The 22,133-nt window shown below is 41.2% G+C and overlaps 1 protein-coding gene across 1 annotated transcript; it reads left to right on the top strand.

The window, feature by feature from the left end:
• Positions 1–9,169: 9,169 nt before the first annotated feature.
• On the top strand, positions 9,170–9,628 carry LOC115955773. Its single transcript, XM_031074102.1, has one exon. It carries the CDS (start codon positions 9,170–9,172, stop codon positions 9,626–9,628), a length of 459 nt encoding a protein of 152 aa, XP_030929962.1.
• Positions 9,629–22,133: the final 12,505 nt, after the last annotated feature.

The raw sequence follows: 22,133 nt of genomic DNA, 5'->3' as shown, positions 1-22,133 counted from the left end.
GCTAGCCCACTTTTGATCCACATAATGAAATTTCTGCTTGCAGTAAGTAATTAGTGCACAGCCCAAGAACACACAAAGTAGTTTTCAAGATCATGTATGAATCATACGTGGCATTGGAGATTTGTTATTGTAGACCTCAATAAAGCATCCCCAACTATCAGTCTCAACTTTTTAATGAACTCATCGCGGCCTATCTTCTTTGTCTGATCAATATCCAAAAAAATACCTTAGGAGCAGTTAAGATGATTCAATCAAAACAGAAATTTTCTTTTTATTGGAAGGAAGCTGGGGTGGAGCAAAAGAGCTAACACTAAAGTTACTAAACATACCCTAAACAACTCATAATGTTCATTAATCTCGTCCATGACCTCAGAAGAAACTTTCTTTGAAATGGCAGCAAACAACATGGGAAAAGGCATCCAAGGAGATTTAGGAGCTCTTATATTGCTTGAACCCAGACTGGGAGCTTTCCCCCTTGGATCTCCCAAAATCTGAAACTGGTTGACTTATGCTTTGCTAAGAGAAATCATGTTTGTTAGAAATACAGAATGATTGTATTGTATTTCTTAAATCAAAGAATATACATCACTGCCTTATATAAGAGGCATATGTGTGTAGTACAAGTAGAGTGTAGTACAAGTACAAGTGTGCTATACAAGTAACCTAATTGGGCCTAAAGCCCATAACATAATATACGTTAACAGCCCCCCTCAAACTCAAGGTGGATGTGAGACCAACTTGAGGTTGTCAACCAAATCACGAGTGCGTCCCTTAGGAAGTGACTTGGTGAAGATATCTGCAAGTTGATCTTTGGAGGAGACGGAAAAAAGCTTAAGAGCACCATGAACAAGATGATAACGGATAAAATGACAATCAATCTCGATGTGTTTAGTCCGTTCATGAAAGACATCATTATGAGCAACATGAATGGCACTCTAGTTGTCACAATAAAGGGGAGTAGCAGAGGAGGTGGACACACCCAAATCCTTAAGAAGCCATCGTAGCCAAAGGAGCTCAGATGTGGTATCAGCAAGAGCACGATATTCTGCTTCAGTACTGGAGCGGGCCACAAAAGTTTGTTTCTTGCTTCGCCAAGAAATCAAAGAAGAACCAAGGAGAAAACAGTAACCTATAGTAGACCTGCGATCAGTAGGATCTCCTGCCCAATCAGCATCAGAGAATGCATGAAGTACAAGAGGAGACTGAGCTGAGTAGAAAAGGCCATGAAAAAGGGTGCCCTTCAAGTATCGAAGAATGCGCAGAACAGCAGCATAGTGAGTTGATCGTGGAGCAGATAGATACTGGCTCACCTGATGAACAGCATAGGAGATGTCTGGACGAGTAACTGTGAGATAAACTAGACTGCCAACCAATCGTCTGTAAAGAGAGGGATTAGACAATGGTTTCCCCCCTGAGGGAGTCAGATGCGCATTAAGCTCAACTGGAGTGTCAACAGTCTTGCTATCAGTGAGTCCAGCTCGAGACAAGAGTTCAGAAGCATACTTAGCTTGAGTAAGATAGAGTCCATCTGTAGAATGAGTGATTTCAAGACCCAAGAAGTAGCTGAGATGTCCAAGATCTTTCATCTCAAATTGCTGACTGAGAAAATCCTTGAGTTCTTGAATGCCACTGAGGTCATCACCAGTTATGATCATATCATCCACATACAGGAGAAGTAAAATAGTGCCTTTGTCAGTGCGACGAAGAAATAAGGCAGAATCATAATGACTGGCCATGTAACCCAAATGAGAGATGGTAGAGCTGAATTTGGCAAACCAAGCTCGTGAAGCTTGTTTAAGGCCATAAAGTGCACGTCGAAGGTAACAAACCTTGTTTGAGTCAACAGAGAGACCAGGAGGAGGTTGCATATAAACTTCTTCATGTAAATCCCCATTAAGGAATGCATTTTTGACATCCATCTGAAAAAGATCCCATTTACGGGCAGCAGCAACAGCTAAGAGGGCACGGACAGATGAGATACGAGCAACCGGAGCAAAGGTCTCTTCATAATCAATCCCATACTCCTGTGTAAAACCTTTTGCAACAAGACGAGCTTTGTAGCGCTCAATGGACCCATCAAAGCGAGTCTTAATCTTGTAGATCCACTTACAACCAACCACAGATTTCCCGGGAAGGAGTGTCACCAAATCCCAAGTATGGTTTTTAGATAATGCATCAAGTTCCTCTTTCATTGCAATCTGCCATAAAGGGTCAATGGAAGCCTCACGATAGGTGTGAGGCTCATGTAATGTAGCAAGAGCAGCGTAACAATGATAGTCAAGTAAATGTGTAGGAATAGATCTTACTCGAGTTGAGTGACGAGGTGGAATGTCTTGTGCAAGATCTTCAGGCGGAGCAGGAGCAGGGGACCCAAGCTCAGGGTTGGGGTTGGGTAGCTCGTCTTCAACCTGTTCATCTTCCACCTGTTCATTAAAGGGTGAACTAGGAAAGGGATCAGTGATATCTGGTGGTTGGACAGAGAAGTCTACAAGAGAATTAGGAGCAACTACAGGAGGATCAGGAGCAGCTACAGAAGGAATATGTGTCTCATCTGGAAAAAGATCTAAAACAGAGGAGGAAGATAGGGAGGCACGAAAGTGAGAGAGTTCGACAAAGAGGCGATGTTCCCAAAAGACAACATTGCGGGAAACACAAAGACGATGAGAGACAGGGTCATAACACCGATACCCCTTTTGAGTTTCGCCATAGCCAAGAAAACAACAAAACCTTGACTGAGGCTCAAGTTTGTTATGCTCATGTGGCTGAAGAAGAACGAAACAAGTAGAACCAAAGGAGCGAAGGTGGTGATAGTCTGGAGATGACCTAAAAAGGCGCTCATATGGAGTTTGATTTTGGATAACCGGACTCGGAATGCGATTAATAGTATGAACAGCATGAAGAGCAGCTTCGCCCCAAAAAGGAGCAGGAACTTTGGCAGAGAGAAGAAGAGCACGAACAGTGTCAAGAATATGACGAAGTTTCCATTCGGCTCTACCATTTTGCTGAGAGGTACCTGGACAAGTCAGTTGATGAACAGTGCCATAGGAATGCAAAACAGCTTGGAAAACATATTGAGTATATTCAAGAGCATTATCAGATCGAAAAATTTTGATGCGTTTGGAAAACTGAGTTTCAACCATTTTTGCAAAATTAGAATATACTTGCAATAATTCAGAACGATGTTTCATATTAAAAATCCAGTTATAGCGAGAGTAATCATCAACAAAGACAACAAAATATCGAGACCCACCAATACTAGAGACAGAAGAAGGGCCCCAAACATCAGAATGAATAAAGTCAAAGATATCAGTGGATATTGATTCACTAGTATTGAAAGGCAAAGCTGGTTGTTTTCCTAATTGGCACGAAACACAATCAAAATTTTTTGTAGACACTGAACCTAACAAACCTCTGGAAGCTAATTGTTGTACCCGAGAGGAAGATGCATGACCAAGTCGAGCATGCCAAAGTGCAAGGGAAGGAATTGAAAAAGCTGTAGCAGCTGCAGCAATAGAAACAGGAGCAACAAGTGGAAGACGAAAGTTGTCCACAGGAAACATACGCCCAACTCTGGGACCAATCCCAAGCTCCTGTCCCGTCCTCGGATCCTGCACAATACACCCAGAATAATCAAAGATAATGCGATAACCCAACTCAGCTAATTGTCCAACAGAAAATAAATTATAAGAAAGGTCAGGAACATTAAAGACTCCAGGAACCGAGAGATTGGAGGTCGTAACGGAACCTATATTATGACCAGACATTGTGGAACCATTTGCTGTGCGAATATTAAGAGGGTGCAGTGCAGGTTTAAGGTCAGAAAATAAGGACGAGTGAGGTGTCATGTGATTGCAACAAGCAGAATCCATAAGCCAAGAGGTAGGAGACATACCAGATAAAGCTGAGAGAGAAGAGGAATAAGATGCATTACCAACCGTACGAATGACATTGGCGATGATATTTATAAGGTCATCTCTGGAAATGGTGAAAGTGGATCCAGAAGACTGAGACTTTGCAGAGACGGGAGCCATAGGTTGGACACTCTCAGTGTTAGCAACAGTAGCAGCAGAAATGGAAACAGCTGATTTGTTGCGTTGATAACAAGTCCCAATATTATGGCCAAAACGTTTGCAAAAATTGCAAAAACGTTTGTTGGATTGTCGACGACGATTGTTGCAAGAGGAAGAAGACTTGTCCTTATTCTTCATTTTGAAGCAAAATATGCAAAAATAGACTGCACAAATGAAATTTACGCGAAAAACTGAGTAAGGAGAACCTAGACAGAAAAAGTCAATCCTGGAAAAGTCAACGGTCAAAGTCAACGGTCAACGGCTAGCAAATGATGTCACAGGATGACGTGGCGATGACGTCAGCAGATTAGTGGATGCTGACGCAGCTAGGGCTGATGTGGCAGAGGTGATGACGTCAGCAGATCAGGTTCCGACGCGTGAGAGCGCGTGGAGGCGCGTGGACGGCGCGTGCAAGTAAACTTGGGCGCGTGGTGGCGCGTGATCAGCGTCGCAGCAGCTTTGAGCGACGCGTGCGGTCTCCGATGGCGGCGAGGCTTCCACGAATGTGTAGATCGGCGCAGGACGATCTCAGTGGTACCTTCAAAAATGAAATCGGAGCAATATTCGCAGCGGTGATGCAAAGAGCAGTTGTCTGTGCAGTGTGAAACTCCTTAACGACAGCGGCTGCAGGTTCGGAACTCAAGGACGTCGGCTGGATGACGTCGGAGGTTCGACGGCAAGAGGCTGCGACGGCAGTTGTGATGGCGGAAGCGTTAGCAAAAGAAAGGAAGTCACACTAATGAAGACAAGACTGCTAAGAAAAGGTTAGAGCAGTGGCTCTGATACCATGTTAGAAATACAGAATGATTGTATTGTATTTCTTAAATCAAAGAATATACATCACTGCCTTATATAGGAGGCATATGTGTGTAGTACAAGTAGAGTGTAATACAAGTACAAGTGTGCTATACAAGTAACCTAATTGGGCCTAAAGCCCATAACATAATATACGTTAACAATGTTCAAATGTCAAAAGCAGTTAATAATTGCAAATTTGCATAACAATAACATCAAATGCTGCAAACTCTTCAAAAACCAACACACGCACATAGATCAATATATATTTATATATAAACAAGGGTGGCTAAACTCTGTTATTTTGGTTCAAAAATCAAAAGACATGCATTCTCCAATTTACTTTAATAAGTACAAGCTTCAAATATCAAGGGAAAAAAAATGCATGGTAGCAATCATCTTAAATCTATGTAGGATGCAGAAGATAAAGAGCTAAAACTTGCACGGTGTAAAACAAAGCACAAAGATGAAAATCCCAACCAAAACAGGATAAACAAATTGACTACGATTTTTTTACTAATAACAAGTAATAAAAACAAAGCATCGCCAAAATATAGAAATATTAATCTTTTTTAAAAGTAATAACTTCAGGATTAAAAAAATTAAAATAAGTAAACAATAGAAAAACTTTGCAGCAATAGACATGCATAATAAAGATTAAAAACCTCCACCCCCACCAGCATAGTCAAAGGCGAGGCACCCTAGAGCTTTAAGGTAAAAGTGCCTTTGGTGAGGCACTCGCCTTTAAAGCCTAGGTGAGCACCCAAGCGCTTCGAAACAACTGTAAGGCATGTGAGAGGCTCAATGAAACTTGTTCCAAAAAAAAATTAGGGCAGTTCTGTAATTAGGCAAAAAAAGGGTAGTTCAGTACTTTATTTCAAGTTTGTTTGTTTTTTTTTTTTTTTTTTTTTTTTTTTTTTTTTGGTTAAAAGGGAATTTCATTCAACTAAAGAAGCACAGCAACATCAGAGTTAGGACAAATCCTAACATGGTACAGACCATCACATAATCTTGTAATAATGCCTCCCACCAGTTTGAAAAATTCAAACCGTGTCTAATAAACATGAGATACATACAATTTGAGTTCACTACATGAGTAAGAACTAAATTTAGAATTTCACACCTCACACCTCAAGCAATACAAGTACTTGAGGCCTTAAGTTTGCCTTTCGCCTTTGACTAGATGCCACACACACAAATGTCAAAGTGACCCATTTTCTCCTTCAAGAACACCAATAACTCTCTGCAAAGTGTCTGGAGGTGCCAAATTCACCTCATCAAGCAAAATCCACTCGCCATTTCTAAGTGCAGTAACAAAAGCTCCTTCTACAAATGAAAACATCATGCCCAATGAAGCACCAATTTGCCCACGGGCAGTTTCAAGCTTCAATGAAAAGTTATCCCAAGCTTCAGAGATTGTAAAACATATGACAAAAGTATTTTTTTCCCCAAAACTTGATTTTGTGTGGATTGTTCTCAAGGTATATGTCTAATATTTTAGCACCAAATCCGAGAAAAAAACGTTAGACATCCATTTTTACGCCCTTCTATCTGCACATAGTTGTACTCTAAATTTCTGGTAAAACTCGATGGTCCAAATTCAAACGACAATAACTCTCTTGGTTTTGTCGAAAGAATTCAAAATTTGTGTTCAAATTCAAGCCCATAATGTCTACTTTCTAAAACATTGAGCCCACATCTAAAACATTGACACCGGCTGCACGCGGTACCTCTCGATGATTATGATGATGAAAAAGAGTGGTGTCACAATGATGGAAGAAAGTGAAGATTCTTTTTGAAGAACTAGGCAATTTTTATTTTGTTAAGTATTAAGAGTTTGGATTATTTTATTGTTTCATACTATGAGATTTTTGTTATGATATTGTATTGTTAAACACTTCGACAATATTATTCAATTTTTGCTAAAAATTAGTTTGATTTGATAAGATAAATTTATTTATAATTTCAAGTATATTTTTATTACTGAAACATGTAATTTTATTTGAAAAAATTGTAATAATTGTGGGGTAAATTAACAAGAAATAGAGTTTTACAGGGTAAGACAGGACTTCGTGAGGCCTTAAGAGTCGGAGATGGGGCAAAAAAAATTCCACATCATGCGAGGCGGGGTGGGGATAGGGTAAAGAAAAAACCTTGCTAGGTGAGGGTAAAGACCCCATCCTTCAGTGCTACCCGCCCCCGTTGTCATCCCTTAAGACTCCCAAGAAGTTCACAATAAACGACGCTGGTTCGAGAAAGTTATTAAAAACTAAAACCCGCGAAAGCGAAAGCCCAAGCCCAACCGTCCATCAAAATTTATCAACCAAAAGAGGAAAAAAAGGCGAGAAGCAAAACCCAATAAAATTAAAAATCCCCAAAACTCAAAATAACCGTTTTAAATTTCCGCTAAATTTATATATATATATATATATATAAAGAAAAACAAAACAAAACAAAACGGTAAAACCCTCATTTGGTTCCGAATCTTCCAATTTCGAAGTTCTGACTCCAAACCCTAAAAATGGACGACCCATTTCCCTTCATTATGGAGCTCTGCCACATGTCGACCTCGCAAGAGAAGCGCTTACGCCACTGCGGTTTTGCCCCAGGACCCGACGAATGCTCCGACCACGACGCCAACGAAGACTTCGACGACCCGACCTAGCCCCTCGAAGTGGAAGTGGAGTCCACGGGAATTGTCATGGTGTCTCTACTAGAGACACCTGAGGAGGAGGAGACGAAAGATGATAGTACCCCTCAGGACTTGTTCCAGACCCCAACCGAGGGTTCCCTACTCGCCAGCTCGGAAGAACAGTAGCCACCGGTGGCCGCCGATGATTCGGCAGTCGACGAACCACGCGCTCCCAAGCCCAATTGTACGAACGGCGATGAGGCTATTGATTTGGGGAAGGACACTAATCTAGGGTTTCCTTATGGCGATACCGTAATTGTTGATACCTTCAGCACATATCTAATGATGAAGGTATATACCAGAGTGGCCTAGCCCTCCCCCCCCCCCCCCCCCCCCGACACCCTAAGTGTTAGACCACCAGATAGTGTGGCACATTCCAGGCTTGCTGGGAATCTAGACTTACAAACCAATTCGCACTCACACTGCCCTGCTCTAGCAAATAGATGAAGTACGACATGACAACTTGGCTTTAAAACCATAAACCAATATGACGTCATGTTGAATTTTTCCATTATTAGTATTAAATATTTCAATTGCAAAACCTATATCAATCATGAAAATGAATAGGAAAATTGAATACATTAATGAGCGCATCACATTTATTCTCATTGGAGACACAACACTTTTGAGTTTGAGTCTAATTATATTATATTAAAATTTAAAATTCCTTCTTCTTCTTCTTCTTCTTCTTCTTCTTCTTCTTCTTCTTCTTATTATTATTATTGTTTGTATATGTGGAACTTCCATGGCTCCAAGTGCATCATTTGTGTTTGTGATGCACATTGTCCATAACTCAAAGAGCACGCATCTCATCCTTGCCTAACGTGAAAGGGACCACAATCACCACCTTAAAGATCTTGCATCATCATTATTCAAATTAAGGTTTTGTTTAGAAAAATAATAATTCGATAGTTGAAAAAAGGAAATTCAAACACTGAATGTCTCTTTTGATCGAAAATGTCAAAAGGTATTAATTGAACTACTATAACTCTTGACACTTGAATTTAAATTTTATATAATATATAGAGACGTTATATAACCTAAAATTTTAAATCCCTTGAAGCTATCCAACAAGAATGAGCAGCATTCATGGTTTACATTTATCATGTGCCTTTTCAATATCTAGCTTTCATATTTCTCCAGGGGTACCATTTTGAATTCTATTAATCCAAGTTCTCATCAGCAATAATTATTGAATGAAGTATTTTTCTGACTCCTTTGAAAGCATTATGTGAATCAATCACTAACTGCCTGATCATAATTTTCATACTCAAGTTGTCTTTGAGAAGAGTCTTAATGCTTCATTTCTTGCCCATATCCCCAAAAAGGTTGATGCAGTGGAAGTGAGGGATTTTCATCCTATCAATTTAGAGGGTGGAATGTACAAGGTTATTTCCAAGGTGTTGCTAATCGGTTTCGAAGGGTGGCACATGACAATGGCATTATTTCAAAGTCTTAGAATGCTTTTGAATGTTGTTCTACAAGCATCTAAGTGTTTGGATAGTAGATTTAAGGCATGGGTTCCAGGTGTGTTATGTAAGTTAGATATGGAGAAAGCATATGATCATGTGAGCTAGGAGTTTCTCATGTATTTGCTCCAACATTCTGAAAAATGGAGGAGGTGGATGAAGTTACTAGTATCCCATCTAATTTCTTTGGGATCTCTAGGGGAGTTCTTCAAGGGGATCCTTTGTCCCCATTGCCTTCTAATATTGTTACAGAGGCATTGGGTTGTATGTTGGATGCAGCAGTTAATGTGGGTCAGCTTTCGAGTTTCTCTATAGGCAACTCGGCTAGTACCTTATTAATGGTGTCTCATCTCTTGTTTGCAGATGAAACCCTTATTTTTTGTGATGCTAACGCTAGCCAAATAGTAATCTTGTGTGATATTCTCACTATATTTGCAGAAGTGTTAGGTTTGAGAATTAATTTAGGGAAGTCTAAGTTGGTACCAGTTGGAGATGTTCATAATATGGAGGAGTTGGTGGAGATGTTGGGGTGTAGACAGGCTTCACTCCCACTGAAGTACTTGGGTCTTTCGTTAGATCTAAATCCAATGAGAGGACTGTAGAGAGGGAAAATTCCCTACCTATCACAAGCTGACACGTCACATTACTAAGTCCACAAAATACAGCCAATTACAAAGCACCACGTACTGCTGCTAGGTTTTCCTATCACTATTCAGAAGCCAACATAAATTTTTCAAGTGTCATCCAAAAACCAATCACATATCAGCGCACGTGTAAGCGATGACACAAATAGTTTCGCACGTGTAAGCGATGACACAAACAGCTTCGCACGTGTAAGCGATGACACAAGCAACCTCTCACGTGTAAGCGATGACTTAAGCGAACCAATCAGGCTGTGACATGTGTCACCAATCAAGCTCCACCACTGTCACTCACCCACCCCCAAACTCCTATAAATAGAAGCCTTCCTGAGCCATTTAAGAGGACCAAGATTCAGAGGACCAAGATTCAAAAGGACCAAGATTCAGAAGTAAAAAAAGCTCTACTGGAATCAAGCCCCGAAGCCTCCAGGAACTTCAAGAACTTCAACCCCAAAATCGGAAAACATTCGAAGCAGAATCATCCAAACCATCTGCCTAGATCCAAAAGTTTGCGAAAATCAAGCTCAAAGGTCCAAAAACATCATCAAATCACAAATCAATGAAGCTCTACGGATTCAAGCCTCCAAAGCCCCGAAGAACTTCCACCACAAACCTTCAAATACAAAGAACATTCGAAGCAGAATCATCCAAACTATCTGCTTAGATCTCAAAGGTCACTGGAATCAAGCTCAAAAGCCTCCAGAAACCTTAAACAATCACAAATCAATGAAGTTCAATGGATTCAAGCCTCTAAAGCCCCAAAGAACTTCCACCACAAACCTTCGAAGACGAAGAACACACGAAGAACACGAAGAACGTGAAGAACAAAGGATTTCTAACAAGCTCATCGCCAGAGATTCATTGTAATTCCATTTCAACAATCTTCGATCCATCCCTCAACCAAATTGAAGGATATTTTGTGTTCAAGTCAAAATCACATTATTACAAATCCAATCAACAAGTCTTTTAAGGAGATCGAATCAGAGGATCACTCTTTTGTAATCACAGAGAATTGTACTACACAATCATCAATACAAATTCGCATTTGTGAAACTATTTTGCTTGTTTGACTCATTTCGAAACGAGAAATTTAGTCGCTTATAAGGACGATTTGGAATCCTATTTTAGAGAAGATAGAGCAAAGACTAGCAGGATGGAAGAGGTTGTATTTATCTAAGGGGGTAAGTGGAGGTGGCAAACCGTACGGAGAAGTTATAGAGAGATTTTCTTTGTAGTGGCATCGGGGATGAATCTAAAACCCACCTAGTGAAATGGTCTCAGATTTGTGTACCAATGCAAAATGGGGGGTTAGGTATTAGGTGTTTGAGAAAGTTTGACCAAGCTTTGCTTAAGCAAATGGTTGTGGAGATATGGGATTGAGAGAGATGCCTTTTAGGGGAGGGTCATCAAGGCAAATATGGGAGTGAGTGAGGGATTGGTGCACCAAAGCTGTGTTCAGGGCCCTATGGTGTTAGTCTTTGGAAATCCGTAAGTAAGGAATGGCCAATTTTCTCTAGCCACATTCGATATGATGTGGGTGATAGTACTAGAGTAAAGTTTTGAAAGGATGTGTGGTGTGAGGAGTGTTCTCTTAGGGAGGCTTTTACAGAATATTACAAAATTAGTCAGGATAGGGAGGATTCCATAGAAGAAGCTATGCATTTTTCTTACGAGATGTTCCATTGGGATGCTTAGTTTTCTCATTCAAGCCAAGATTGAGAATTAGAATCTTTGGCCTTGTTCATGGACATGCTCTATTCCACGTCTGTGCTTAGGGTTAGTCTTGATAAAATTTGTTGTAAGGCATCAAAAAGTAGAGATTTTGAGGTTCGCTGATATTACCATCTTTTATCCCCCCTAATGATATATCCTTTCCTTGGAAAATGGTGTGGCAATCAAAGGTGCCTCCTAGGGTAGCGTTCTTTTCTTGGTCTGCTGCCTTAGGTAAAATTCTAACTATAGATAATTTTCAAAAGAGGAAAATTATGGTTATCAATTGGTGTTATATGTGTAAAAGGAGGCATCAGTGGATCTTCTGCTTCATTGCCCTATTGCATATGAGTTGTGGATAGTGGTTTTTTGTTTGCTTGGAATCTATTGGGTTATGCAGCAAAGGGTTATGATAGGCCACAAACTGAATGACCCCTTGTGATAGAAATTAATTAATTAATTAGCCAAGTTATTAATTAATCAATTTATCATGCAAATGCGTGGTAGCACAAACAAATCACCAATAAACTAATTATGCAGCGGAAAATAAATAACACGATGATTTGTTTACAAATAGGGAAAACCTAATGGCAAAAACCCCACCAGGTGATTTTCAGGTCACCACTCCCGAAACTCCACTATTATCACAACAAGCGGTTACAAGTAAAGGAATCCAAGTACCTTACCAACCTATAGTTGAACCCTTACCCCAATACCCAATTGGACTTGTTCTGTAATGACAGTTCCCCTTTCAGATGCACGACTCCCAGTACGTGACTAACCAATTGCGCAGATCCTAATACGCGACTTCAATCACCAACTAAGAAGGTTGTTGGTTGCAAAGTTCTTCAGTTCATCCAAACGATAAAGATCAGGAAAATGCTTGGTCACAAAAACCTATGGTGCACATACACGGCAACTTCTTCACGAGAAAGAGATGAACTAGGGCAAGAACTTCGTCTCCGGTCACAATTTGCTTGAACAGAGTTTTCTCAAAGCTTGTGCAACTTGTGAACACTTTGACGGCCCTTAAACTGATCCTTTTATATGTCTAGGTTTATGAGAAAAGAAGGCCCAAAGACATATTCACAGATCCCAAGAAAATCATATTGAAATTCTGAAAATCTTAAACCTCGACAGATAGCAGGTGTCGAGCACACCGAATGAAGAACAGCTTCCTTAAGCTCGATAGATGCAGCTTGTTAGTTTTTAGACCCCTTAAAACCACAAACAAATTAACCTAGGTAATTAGCCAAGTGATTACTTAGTCAAATTAACAAGTCTAGGTTAACACAAATATATCATATCAATGTATAGCAACGGAAAATAAATAACACAAGATATGATCACCCAGGAAAACCAAACCAGTAAAAAATCTGGGAAGGATTTAACCTAGCTATCCTCAAGGTAAAAAGCAAATCCACTAGAAAGAATCGAAGTTCATACAATAAGACTTACAAGCTCCCACGCTCGACTTCTTATTGCTACCAACCAGTAGAACTTACTGACACGACCACATGCAAGCTCCGAATCCACGGACTCCTTCTTTCTTTGGCCTTTGCAAAACACAAACACCCCCGTTTGTGACTTTGAGATCCCACTCAAAGGTTTAGCAACACAAACTCTCCTGTTTGTGACTCTAAGACCACCCTTGAAGGTTTAGATCATCAGCACCTTTGATGACTAGAGAAGGCAGCAACTTCTGCAATACCGGATCTTGAGATTCTTCAAGGAATAATACCGGTAGAAGACATAAGAGAGCTTTTTAGGAACAAAATCCTAAATACAAAAGAGGCACCCTCTTTTCTCTTTGAAAAGCCACATAAAAATGTGCTTAGGGTTTCCTTTATATACTAGGAGAAGTAGATTAGAAACCCTAATCCTAAATGGGCTTGAACTGCTGTTTGAGTTTAATTAAAATTCTGCAGATACGACTTTTGATCGGTCGAGCCTGTCTTTCGATCGATCGAACTAGACAGATTATGAAATCTTCTTCCTGCAGCTTGTATGTTCTTGAATCTTAACTTGAATCACCTTGAGCGTTGTCTAATAATACCTATAGACTCTAAGATCTATATCTAGACAAGTTTATGTTCACGATTTGCCAGTTGTTCTAAATATTTAGAACCTAACACAGCTATCGACCAGCTGTCGAGCTTTAATGATTTTGCACTCTGACCTTGTTTTCTTGAACAAACTTGAAAGCTTCAATACTTGATCTTGAAACAAGGTTTCTTGAAGTAAGGTTTCTTGAAGTATTTAAAACATCCTAAATCTACCCAAATACAAGTAAAGTGCATTTTGTCAAAGGATAAGCCAATTACATAAAATCATGACATATGTTCTTAACAAGTGAAACACATATGTCCTAACAGGTTATTGAGTTGTTAGTGTCTTGGCTGGGCAAGTTCAACCGTCATCACAATATTGCCCTTTGGAGGTTTGTGCCACATTGTTTAATGTGGTATATTTAATGAGAACGGAATGCTAGAAGGTTTGAGGGGTACAAGCGGTCTATGCTTGTGATTAAGGCCTTTTTCTTTCATACCTTGCTCAGGTGGAGTTTAGTTTTACAAAATTACTCTTGTTTTTCAATTTCTGTTTTGTTAGACCATTGCTTTCTGGGGTCTTGATTGTACTACTCCCATAGTACATTGCCAACTTTTCACTATATTCGAAGTCCAATGCAATGTGTCACTAGTAGGGGACACCTCAATGTGAATCTATAGCGGTTACATTCATAACAATGTGACTTCAACTTTAAGCCAGCCATCAGCTTACCATGGCCCTTCTCTTTTATCAAGGCTTGGGATTGGTTGTAAACAAAATATATGATACTAAGCGTAGACATAGGAAAGGTTAAACATATCTAAAAAACTCCAATAAAGCGGATTTTTTTTTTTTTTTTGGGCGTCCCATTTTTTGGTTCTCATTAATGTAAGGAGTCGTGGTTCTAGGACACGGTAAGTTCCCCAATAAGGAATTTCTTTTTAGTAGATAATGTAGTGAGGATATTCAGTGTTTTTTTTTTAGTGGTAGCATCATTTTTGACTTGTTCAACTATTTTTGTGTTCGTGTTTATTTACCTCATTGCTTTCATATGCATGAAAGAAATGGATTGATTATTAACTATAGACATTTTGTCAAATGTAACGAACAAGGAAACATTGGTCAAGCCAGTTATTGCCTTGCCAAAGCAATAATGGCAAATCCTAAAGATGTTACTCTAAGACTCCATCGTGCATCGCTCCATGTTGAGCTTGGAGATTATCAGAAAGCTGCAGAGTCATTTGAAAAGGCAAAGGTTTTTACTTTTTCCTTGTGTATAAAAGGCCTAATGAATTTGATTTGAAGATGCACCTGTATGCGCGCCGTACATTGCAGTGGTCTTATTGTATACTTCGTTTTAGTTTTCTAATAAATAACAATGTTCCACTCCCCCCCCCCCCCCCCCAATTTAAGGATATTCCCATTGCTACTTAAAAAAAAAAAAAAAAAAGGATATTCCCATTGCTAATTTTTCATATTTATTTGCAATTATTTTTGTAAAATTTTTTCCCTTGACTGTTTATGTATTGGACGAGGTGGTTGGCATGGATTTTGCGGTTGTTTTTAGGGCAGATTTTGTGGCTGAGGATGGTTGTATGCAGCTGGGTTATGAGTAATTGGTTAGGGTGGACCCAATTGGTGAGGAGGTTGTGGTTTGTTGGCCAATTGTGTGTGATGGGGCTATATTGGTCAGCGTTGTGGGATTCCTGTAGGGGGTGTTCTGGTGGGTGTTCAGCAAGCTCATGGGCCTACACCTTGATGGTTTTGAATGGTATTTTTTTCAAAAATAACTATAAAAGGCAAACTATTTTGTTAGTTAGCAAACTTTTGAAACAATTTTGGTATCTAACAATTCGAGCATGTTAGTATCGATTTTGGGTTATAAATCAAGTATTATGTACTCGATTTCCCGTTGCACCAGCAGCTGAGGTGGACTATCCACATAGGATTGGCATGGAAATTGAGTCTACTGGACTCGAGTTCTTGGTCTAGTCCCACCACTACTTTTCACACTCTTTTGGCCACGTGGATATATAACTTGAGTAAAATAGACTCGATTTCTCTTAATGGAAATCGACTTTGCTGGACTCGATTTTTATGAATGGTCACCACCCTTCCACGTGTTGCATGTGAGTCCCAGTTATGACCTTTTTTCCCCCTTACCCGTCTCACTCAGTCTCTTCAGCTCTCACACCCTCTCTTCAGCTCACACCTCTCTTCACTCACTCACAATTTTCCTCAACTCTCACACAACACTCACCTTAACAACACTCTCTCACAGGTAATGTTTTTACAATATTGGGAATATTTTTTGTTAGTTAATATTGTGGTTATTTGCTAGGATTTTTTTTTAAAGAAAAAATTATAACATATTAGGAAAATTTTTGTTTTTGTTTTTTTTTTTTTTAGTGTAAATATTGTGATTAGTTTATTTGTTAGTATATCGTGATTAGTTTATTTGTTAGTATATTGTGATTATTTGCAAGATTTAAAAAAAATTAATATTATGATTAATTATTGGGAATATTTAGTACTAAATATTATGATTAATGTTATTACAGCATATTGGGAATATATATATATATATATATATATTTTGTTAGTGTATATTGTGATTAAATTATTTGCCAAGTTTTAAAAAAAAATTAATATTGTGATTAATTATTGGGAATATTTAGTACCAAAAATTGTGATTAATTATGTTATTACAACATATTGGGAATATTTAGTTATTTTTTGTTAGTGTAAATACTGTGATTAAATTATTTGCTAGGTTTTTAAAAAAAAAAAATATTATGATTAATTGTTTGGAATATTTAGTATTGGGGGAATATTTAGTACCAAATATTGTGATTAATTATGTTATTACAATATATAGGGATTTTTTTTTTTTTTTTTTTTTTAGTGTAAATGTATGGTGTTGGTTTTGAGCGCTCCTTCTATTGAACGAAAAGTCTCAAGCCCAACTAGCCCAATATAATGAATTTTTAGAGAGTGAGCTTAAGAACTAGGTGTTAGTCTAAACCACGATCACTAAACACGGTTAGGTGTGGACGGACCAATGAGGGAATGAGTTCAAGCTTGAAATGTTGTCCCCGGGTGTTTCGACCGAGGAGCTTAGTATTCTTCTTCTTCTACTTTCAGTACTAGGTTACCGTGGTTTTCAAGACCATGCAGACTGTTGCAATTTTCTCCTTTTTCTCTCTTCCTGTCCCTTTTTCGCGATCCCCCATTCTTGGAGGGTCTCTCTCATTATATACTTCTTTCCAGTCGATCTTGACCCTCCATCTATTGATTGTGCAAGTCATTACTCGAGTGCTCATCCCATCAACCACCTTCCTAAACCCTTGGTGAGTTGCGGCAACCAAGGCTGCACTGTTTAGGGGTCCTTTCCTCATTAATGTAACCAGGACGTTAGTTGGGCGCATTAAATGTGGAGGTGATAGTTTTTCCTTGAACTGCTCCTACACCAACCCCCATGTGCGTCCTACTGTACTCGTCCTTTCTTCGGTGAACGCTCTAGGAGGCTGCCTTTGACGGCGTGCCGTTCTTTCCTTATGGATTTTGGAATGCCGAGGATAGAATCGTCCTCGGCAACATCTCTAGGCCATTTGGATTTCCATCATATGTCCTCGGACATTTTTCTCTCCTCAGCGTGGGCCTTGGGCCCAGCACAAAGTGGGCCGGGGTCGCCAAGTTCTCTGGCCCCACAATAGCCCCTCAAAATCCTGTTGTCCGGATCCTCAGACGGAGAGGAAGGTTTTGGTAACATCAGGTCTCTATCATGGCTTGTCAAGTCCTGTCCTCCATTAGTACTAGAGTCTCTTCGTATGCCCGAGACATGTTCCTAGCGCCTTGGTATAAGAAGCGTGTCTTCATTAAATGCTGGTAGCTCTGTACTCCCCACGTTCAATGGTGCGATGGTGATTTGACGATTAAGATTTCCTCACCTTTATGGGCTGGAAAACCCACACAGTTATTTTTAATGGGAGGTATAAATACCCATTTGAACGGACTTGTCTCTTTACCTTTGCACTTAAGAGTTCTTGCGCATATATTCTGAGTTCAGTCAAACTTCTAGCCAAACTCAAGTCTCTTTCCAGCATAAAAAGCCTGTCCAAGGAGCTTTTCCTCATTTATGTAAGTTTTCTTCTCTCTTTAACTTGTGTTTTCCCTCTTCTAAGTTTATCTTTCTCTTACTCCTCTCCTTCTTTCGTCATCTCCTGAGTCTCTTTGGCAGTTTCTAGAGATGGGTAAATTAAAAAAGTTGGTTGAGACTGAAGAGACGATGGAAAAATTCATCGCCGATTATAGGATACCCCCCAATGTGGGCCTGAGGTACTGTGAGGAAGGGGAATGGCACTTTAGGAGAAAAACGGGCGAGGTGGTGATCCCCATACTCGCCTTTATAGAAGGGGACGTGAGAATCCCCATGGGACTAGTGATGAGAGATTATCTTAAGCACTTCCGATTAGCCCCCACCCAGTGTGCTGCTAATGTGTTTAGGATCCTGGGTTGTGTGAATGCCTTAAACGAGAAAATGGGGCTAAGGTTAACCCACCACGACGTAAACTGGTGCTACAACCTCCAACTCCTGAAAGGCAAGTCCTACTATTTGAAGACGAGGGATGATAAGGTTCGACTTATTCAGTGCCTCCCCGAGTCCAGCAAATGGTTAAACAATGACTTCCTCATCATGTCGGGGAGTGGCACGATGGCCTTCTTTACCCCATAATGGAAGTGGAGCCAGGTGGGGTATCTAGAGTGGGAGAAGGATGACCCCCTTCTTTTTTTTTTGCCATCATTATTTGCACGGTTTGGTTACTGATATGAATATGCCTTCTTTTTGCAGATCCACACGCCTTTCAACGGCACGGTTTGGAGACTATTCTCAGGGCGACGGTTTTTGTAAACGAGGCGGACAACCAAGTCAGGGCCGCTTACAAGATCTTGGGGTACGATCCTATTTAGAGGTCATTCGCCAACCCGAAGTACGTGATCAGAGCTAATGATCCCTGGCTTCAGAGAATCACTGTAGTTGAGCACAGGTTTCTGATTCTCGAGGGGTCTCCTATTCCGGAGGGCATCCCGTTGGCCAACTCTTCTTCATCCCACCAAGCGGCAGAAGCCGAGAGTGATTCGGGTTTGCCCGAAGAAGGATTCGGTGTGTTTGACAAGGCTAGTCCATCCGCGAATCCCGCTAGTGATTTGGGTGACCCCGACCTTTCCGAGGCGAATCTCTTGTTAGCGGGGACATCCTCTCAGGTGGAGATGGACCTTAAAAGGAAGCCCCTGACAAGCCTGTTCGACCTAATTAAGGGCCAGCTAGGGAAGGAGGCACCAAGAAAGTCGCAATCCAAACCTCCCCCTCCTCCGCCACAACCTCAACCTGTTCAAACCAGGTCTTCTCTCGCTCGATCGCGGACACCATCTCCCTGGTCGAAGCTTCCTACTCCCCCCAAATCGACTCTACCTCCTCAGCCTAAGCCCGCCGACTCAAAGAGGAAGAGGAGTTCTAAAGGCAAGGAGCCAATGGATGAGGGGAAGTCTAGCATGCCTCAAGAGGAGGGCGAAGCCCCACAAGCTCAGAAGCAGCTAAAGATTGGACCTCAAGGCCAAGGCAAGGAGGTCGATGTTCAGTCTGTGCCCGAGGCTTGGCTTCCTGCCCCAATGCTCCATGGGGAGTCTTTAATGGAAGATGCCTCCCTGAGGGACTTTCGAGGCGGCGAAGGCACTTATGTGGCCGACGTGTTGGAAATGAGCACTCCCCACTGACATGAAAGAGTTGAAGAATATAAGGGGGTAGGAGGTCTTTCTCAGCATAAAGAGGTACTTGGCCATGGTAAGGCTTCTGATACTTGTGACTCCATTGATTTTTGCTCCTTAATTTCCCATTCATAGTGTGTTTGTTCCAATTGGGAGGCCGTCCAGGCCATTTATAGGCTGGAGGATGAGGTTAAGGAGCAGAGCAGGTCCTTGGAGAACGAACGTAATAAGCGCTTGAACACTGCTCGGAACCTTAAGAACTCCGAGGCTAACCTCACTAAGGCCAGGGAGGATCTAAAGGACATGACCAAGGCTAGGGACAGTGCTGAAGCAGGCCTGGCTAGTGCCCAAAACAGGCCGAGGACCAGACAAGGCGCTTGCTTGAAGCTGAGGAACAGTTGAGGATTGCGAAGGACCAGATCGATGACTTAAAGAAGAAGTCGTTCGAGGCAGAGATGGCTAGGGGCGTTGCGGAATGGGCCAGGGATGAAGCTCTAAGGGCTAAAACGGAGGCTGAATTTGCCAAGACGGAGGCTGAGACCTCCAAGGACAAAGCTGAGGAGGAGGCCTATGACGCGGGGGTGGCTGATACCCAAGCCATCCTTAAGGCTCAAATCCCTGAGGTATGCCGGCTTTACTGCTCCCAGGTCTGGAATAAAGCCCTCAAACAAGTTGAGGTGGAGGCTTCATCTGATCTGTGGAAGACAGAGAAGGTGTACTATCCTCCGGCCATTCGTGAGACTAACTCTGAGACGGTGAGTGCTCTAGAAGAGGCGGAGGTTGCCCAGCCTGAGGCTACCCTAACCATGTACCCCGCTAACGAGCCAGCTAAGGGGGGCAAGCTTCCTAAGGTGACAGAAACGAGTGGGAGTTCTAACCCTGAATCGCCCCAAGAGGTTCCCGGATCCATATTTAGCGCTCAGGACCCTCACGCCAAGAAGCCACCTCTATTGGTTCAGCCCCTTCAGTCCATTTCCCCAGCTGATATCACTCAGGGCCTCGAGGCCAATCCTGCTCAGCTTCCCAAGGAAGGGGATGTCTCCCAGGGTCTCGAGGCCAATCCCGTTCAGCTTCCCAAGGAAGGGGCCAAAATAAAGTTGAAGAAGTAGAGACTCCAGCCAACTTTTGTATTGGTTTTCTTTTTAGTTTAGTTTTTAGTTAATTTGCTTCTGTTTTAAGAGTCTTGGAATTTGTTTGTAATTGAATTTTTCGACTATATATATGAAATCCCTTTCTTCCTTTCTCCTTTGAATCATGTGTTTATTGCCTTTACCGATATTACTATTACTGCAAATCTCGTGGCTTGTGAATTAATTATCCATGGTTGTGCACATAATATATTTGAAGTTAACTCCCTGAATACTGTCTTACCGATATCAAGGGGACGCTTAGTTTACATCTACCCATATTTCTAGGGGGCTAAGTGTATACTCCGAGGTGCCGAGCGTGCGCTTAGGTCATATCCACAGCTTTTACAAATCTTGAAGTAGCTAGTTTCCCCATAGGTTTGAGTTCGAGAACCATGCAAGACCTTGGTTCTGTCTAGCACTTAGGTTTTCTTGGAGAGACTAGTTTCCCCATAGGTTTGAGTCCGAGGACTATGCAAGACCTTAGTTCTGTCTAGTACTTAGATTTTCTTGGAGTAACTAGTTTCCCCATAGGTTTGAGTCCGAGGACCATGCAAGACCTTGGTTCTGTCTAGCACTTAGATTTTCTTAGAGTGACTAGTTTCCCCATAGATTTGAGTCCGAGGACCATGCAAGACCTTGGTTCTGTCTAGCACTTAGATTTTCTTAAAGTGACTAGTTTCCCATTAAGCTTGAGTCTGAGGACCATGCAAGACCTTAGTTCTGTCTAGCACTTAGATTTTCTTGGAGTGACTAGTTTCCCCATAGGTTTGAGTCCGAGGACCATGCAAGACCTTGGTTCTGTCTAGCACTTAGATTTTCTTGGAGTGACTAGTTTCCCCATAAACTTGAGTCCAAGGACCATGCAAGACCTTAGTTCTGTCTAGCACTTAGATTTTCTTGGAGTGACTAGTTTCCCTATAGGTTTGAGTCTGAGGACCATGCAAGACCTTGGTTCTGTCTAGCATTTAGATTTTCTTAAAGTGACTAGTTTCCCCATAAGCTTGAGTCCGAGGACCATGCAAGACCTTAGTTCTGTCTAGCACTTAGATTTTCTTGGAGTGATTAGTTTCCCCATAGGTTTGAGTTCGAGAACCATGCAAGACCTTGGTTCTATCTAGCACTTAGATTTTCTTGGAGTGACTAGTTTCCCCATAAGCTTGAGTCCGAGGATCATGCAAGACCTTAGTTCTGTCTAGCACTTAGATTTTCTTGGAGTGACTAGTTTCCCCATAGGTTTGAGTCTGAGGACCATGCAAGACCTTGGTTCTGTCTAGCATTTAGATTTTCTTGGAGTAACTAGTTTCCCTATAGGCTTGAGTCTGAGGACCATGCGAGACCTTGATTCTGTTTAACACTTAGATTATTGCCAGAATGCGAGACGTGTAATCAAGATGGGCTTAAAATCTGAACTAGACAAATGCTTTTCTTAATAGTAATACCTTCTCAGGTTATTTATATTCCATGTACGGGGTACAACTTTTTCATCTAAGTCTTCTAGGTAGTATGCTCCTATCCCCGCAACTGAAGTAATCTGCTATGGTCCTTCCCAGTTGGGTCCAAGCTTTCCCCATGATGGGTTTCTGGTAGCACCCACAACCTTCCTCAGCACTAAGTCCCCTGGTGCTAGCGGTTTAAGCTTCACGTTGGCATCATATCCCTATTTGAGCTTCTGATGGTTAGACCATTGCCTTTTCTCTTCGTTCATCGATCAGATCTAGGTTCTTCCCCAATAGTTCGTCGTTACTATCCGAGGTGAATGAACTCGTCCACAGAGTTGGGAAGTTTGCCTCTATAGGGATAACAGCCTCGGC

The sequence above is a fragment of the Quercus lobata genome, chromosome 1 (genome assembly GCF_001633185.2).
Source record: "Quercus lobata isolate SW786 chromosome 1, ValleyOak3.0 Primary Assembly, whole genome shotgun sequence".
Classification (NCBI taxonomy): Eukaryota; Viridiplantae; Streptophyta; class Magnoliopsida; order Fagales; family Fagaceae; genus Quercus; species Quercus lobata.
Note: the sequence above shows the minus strand (reverse complement) of the source record. Positions and strands in the feature narration are given on the sequence as shown.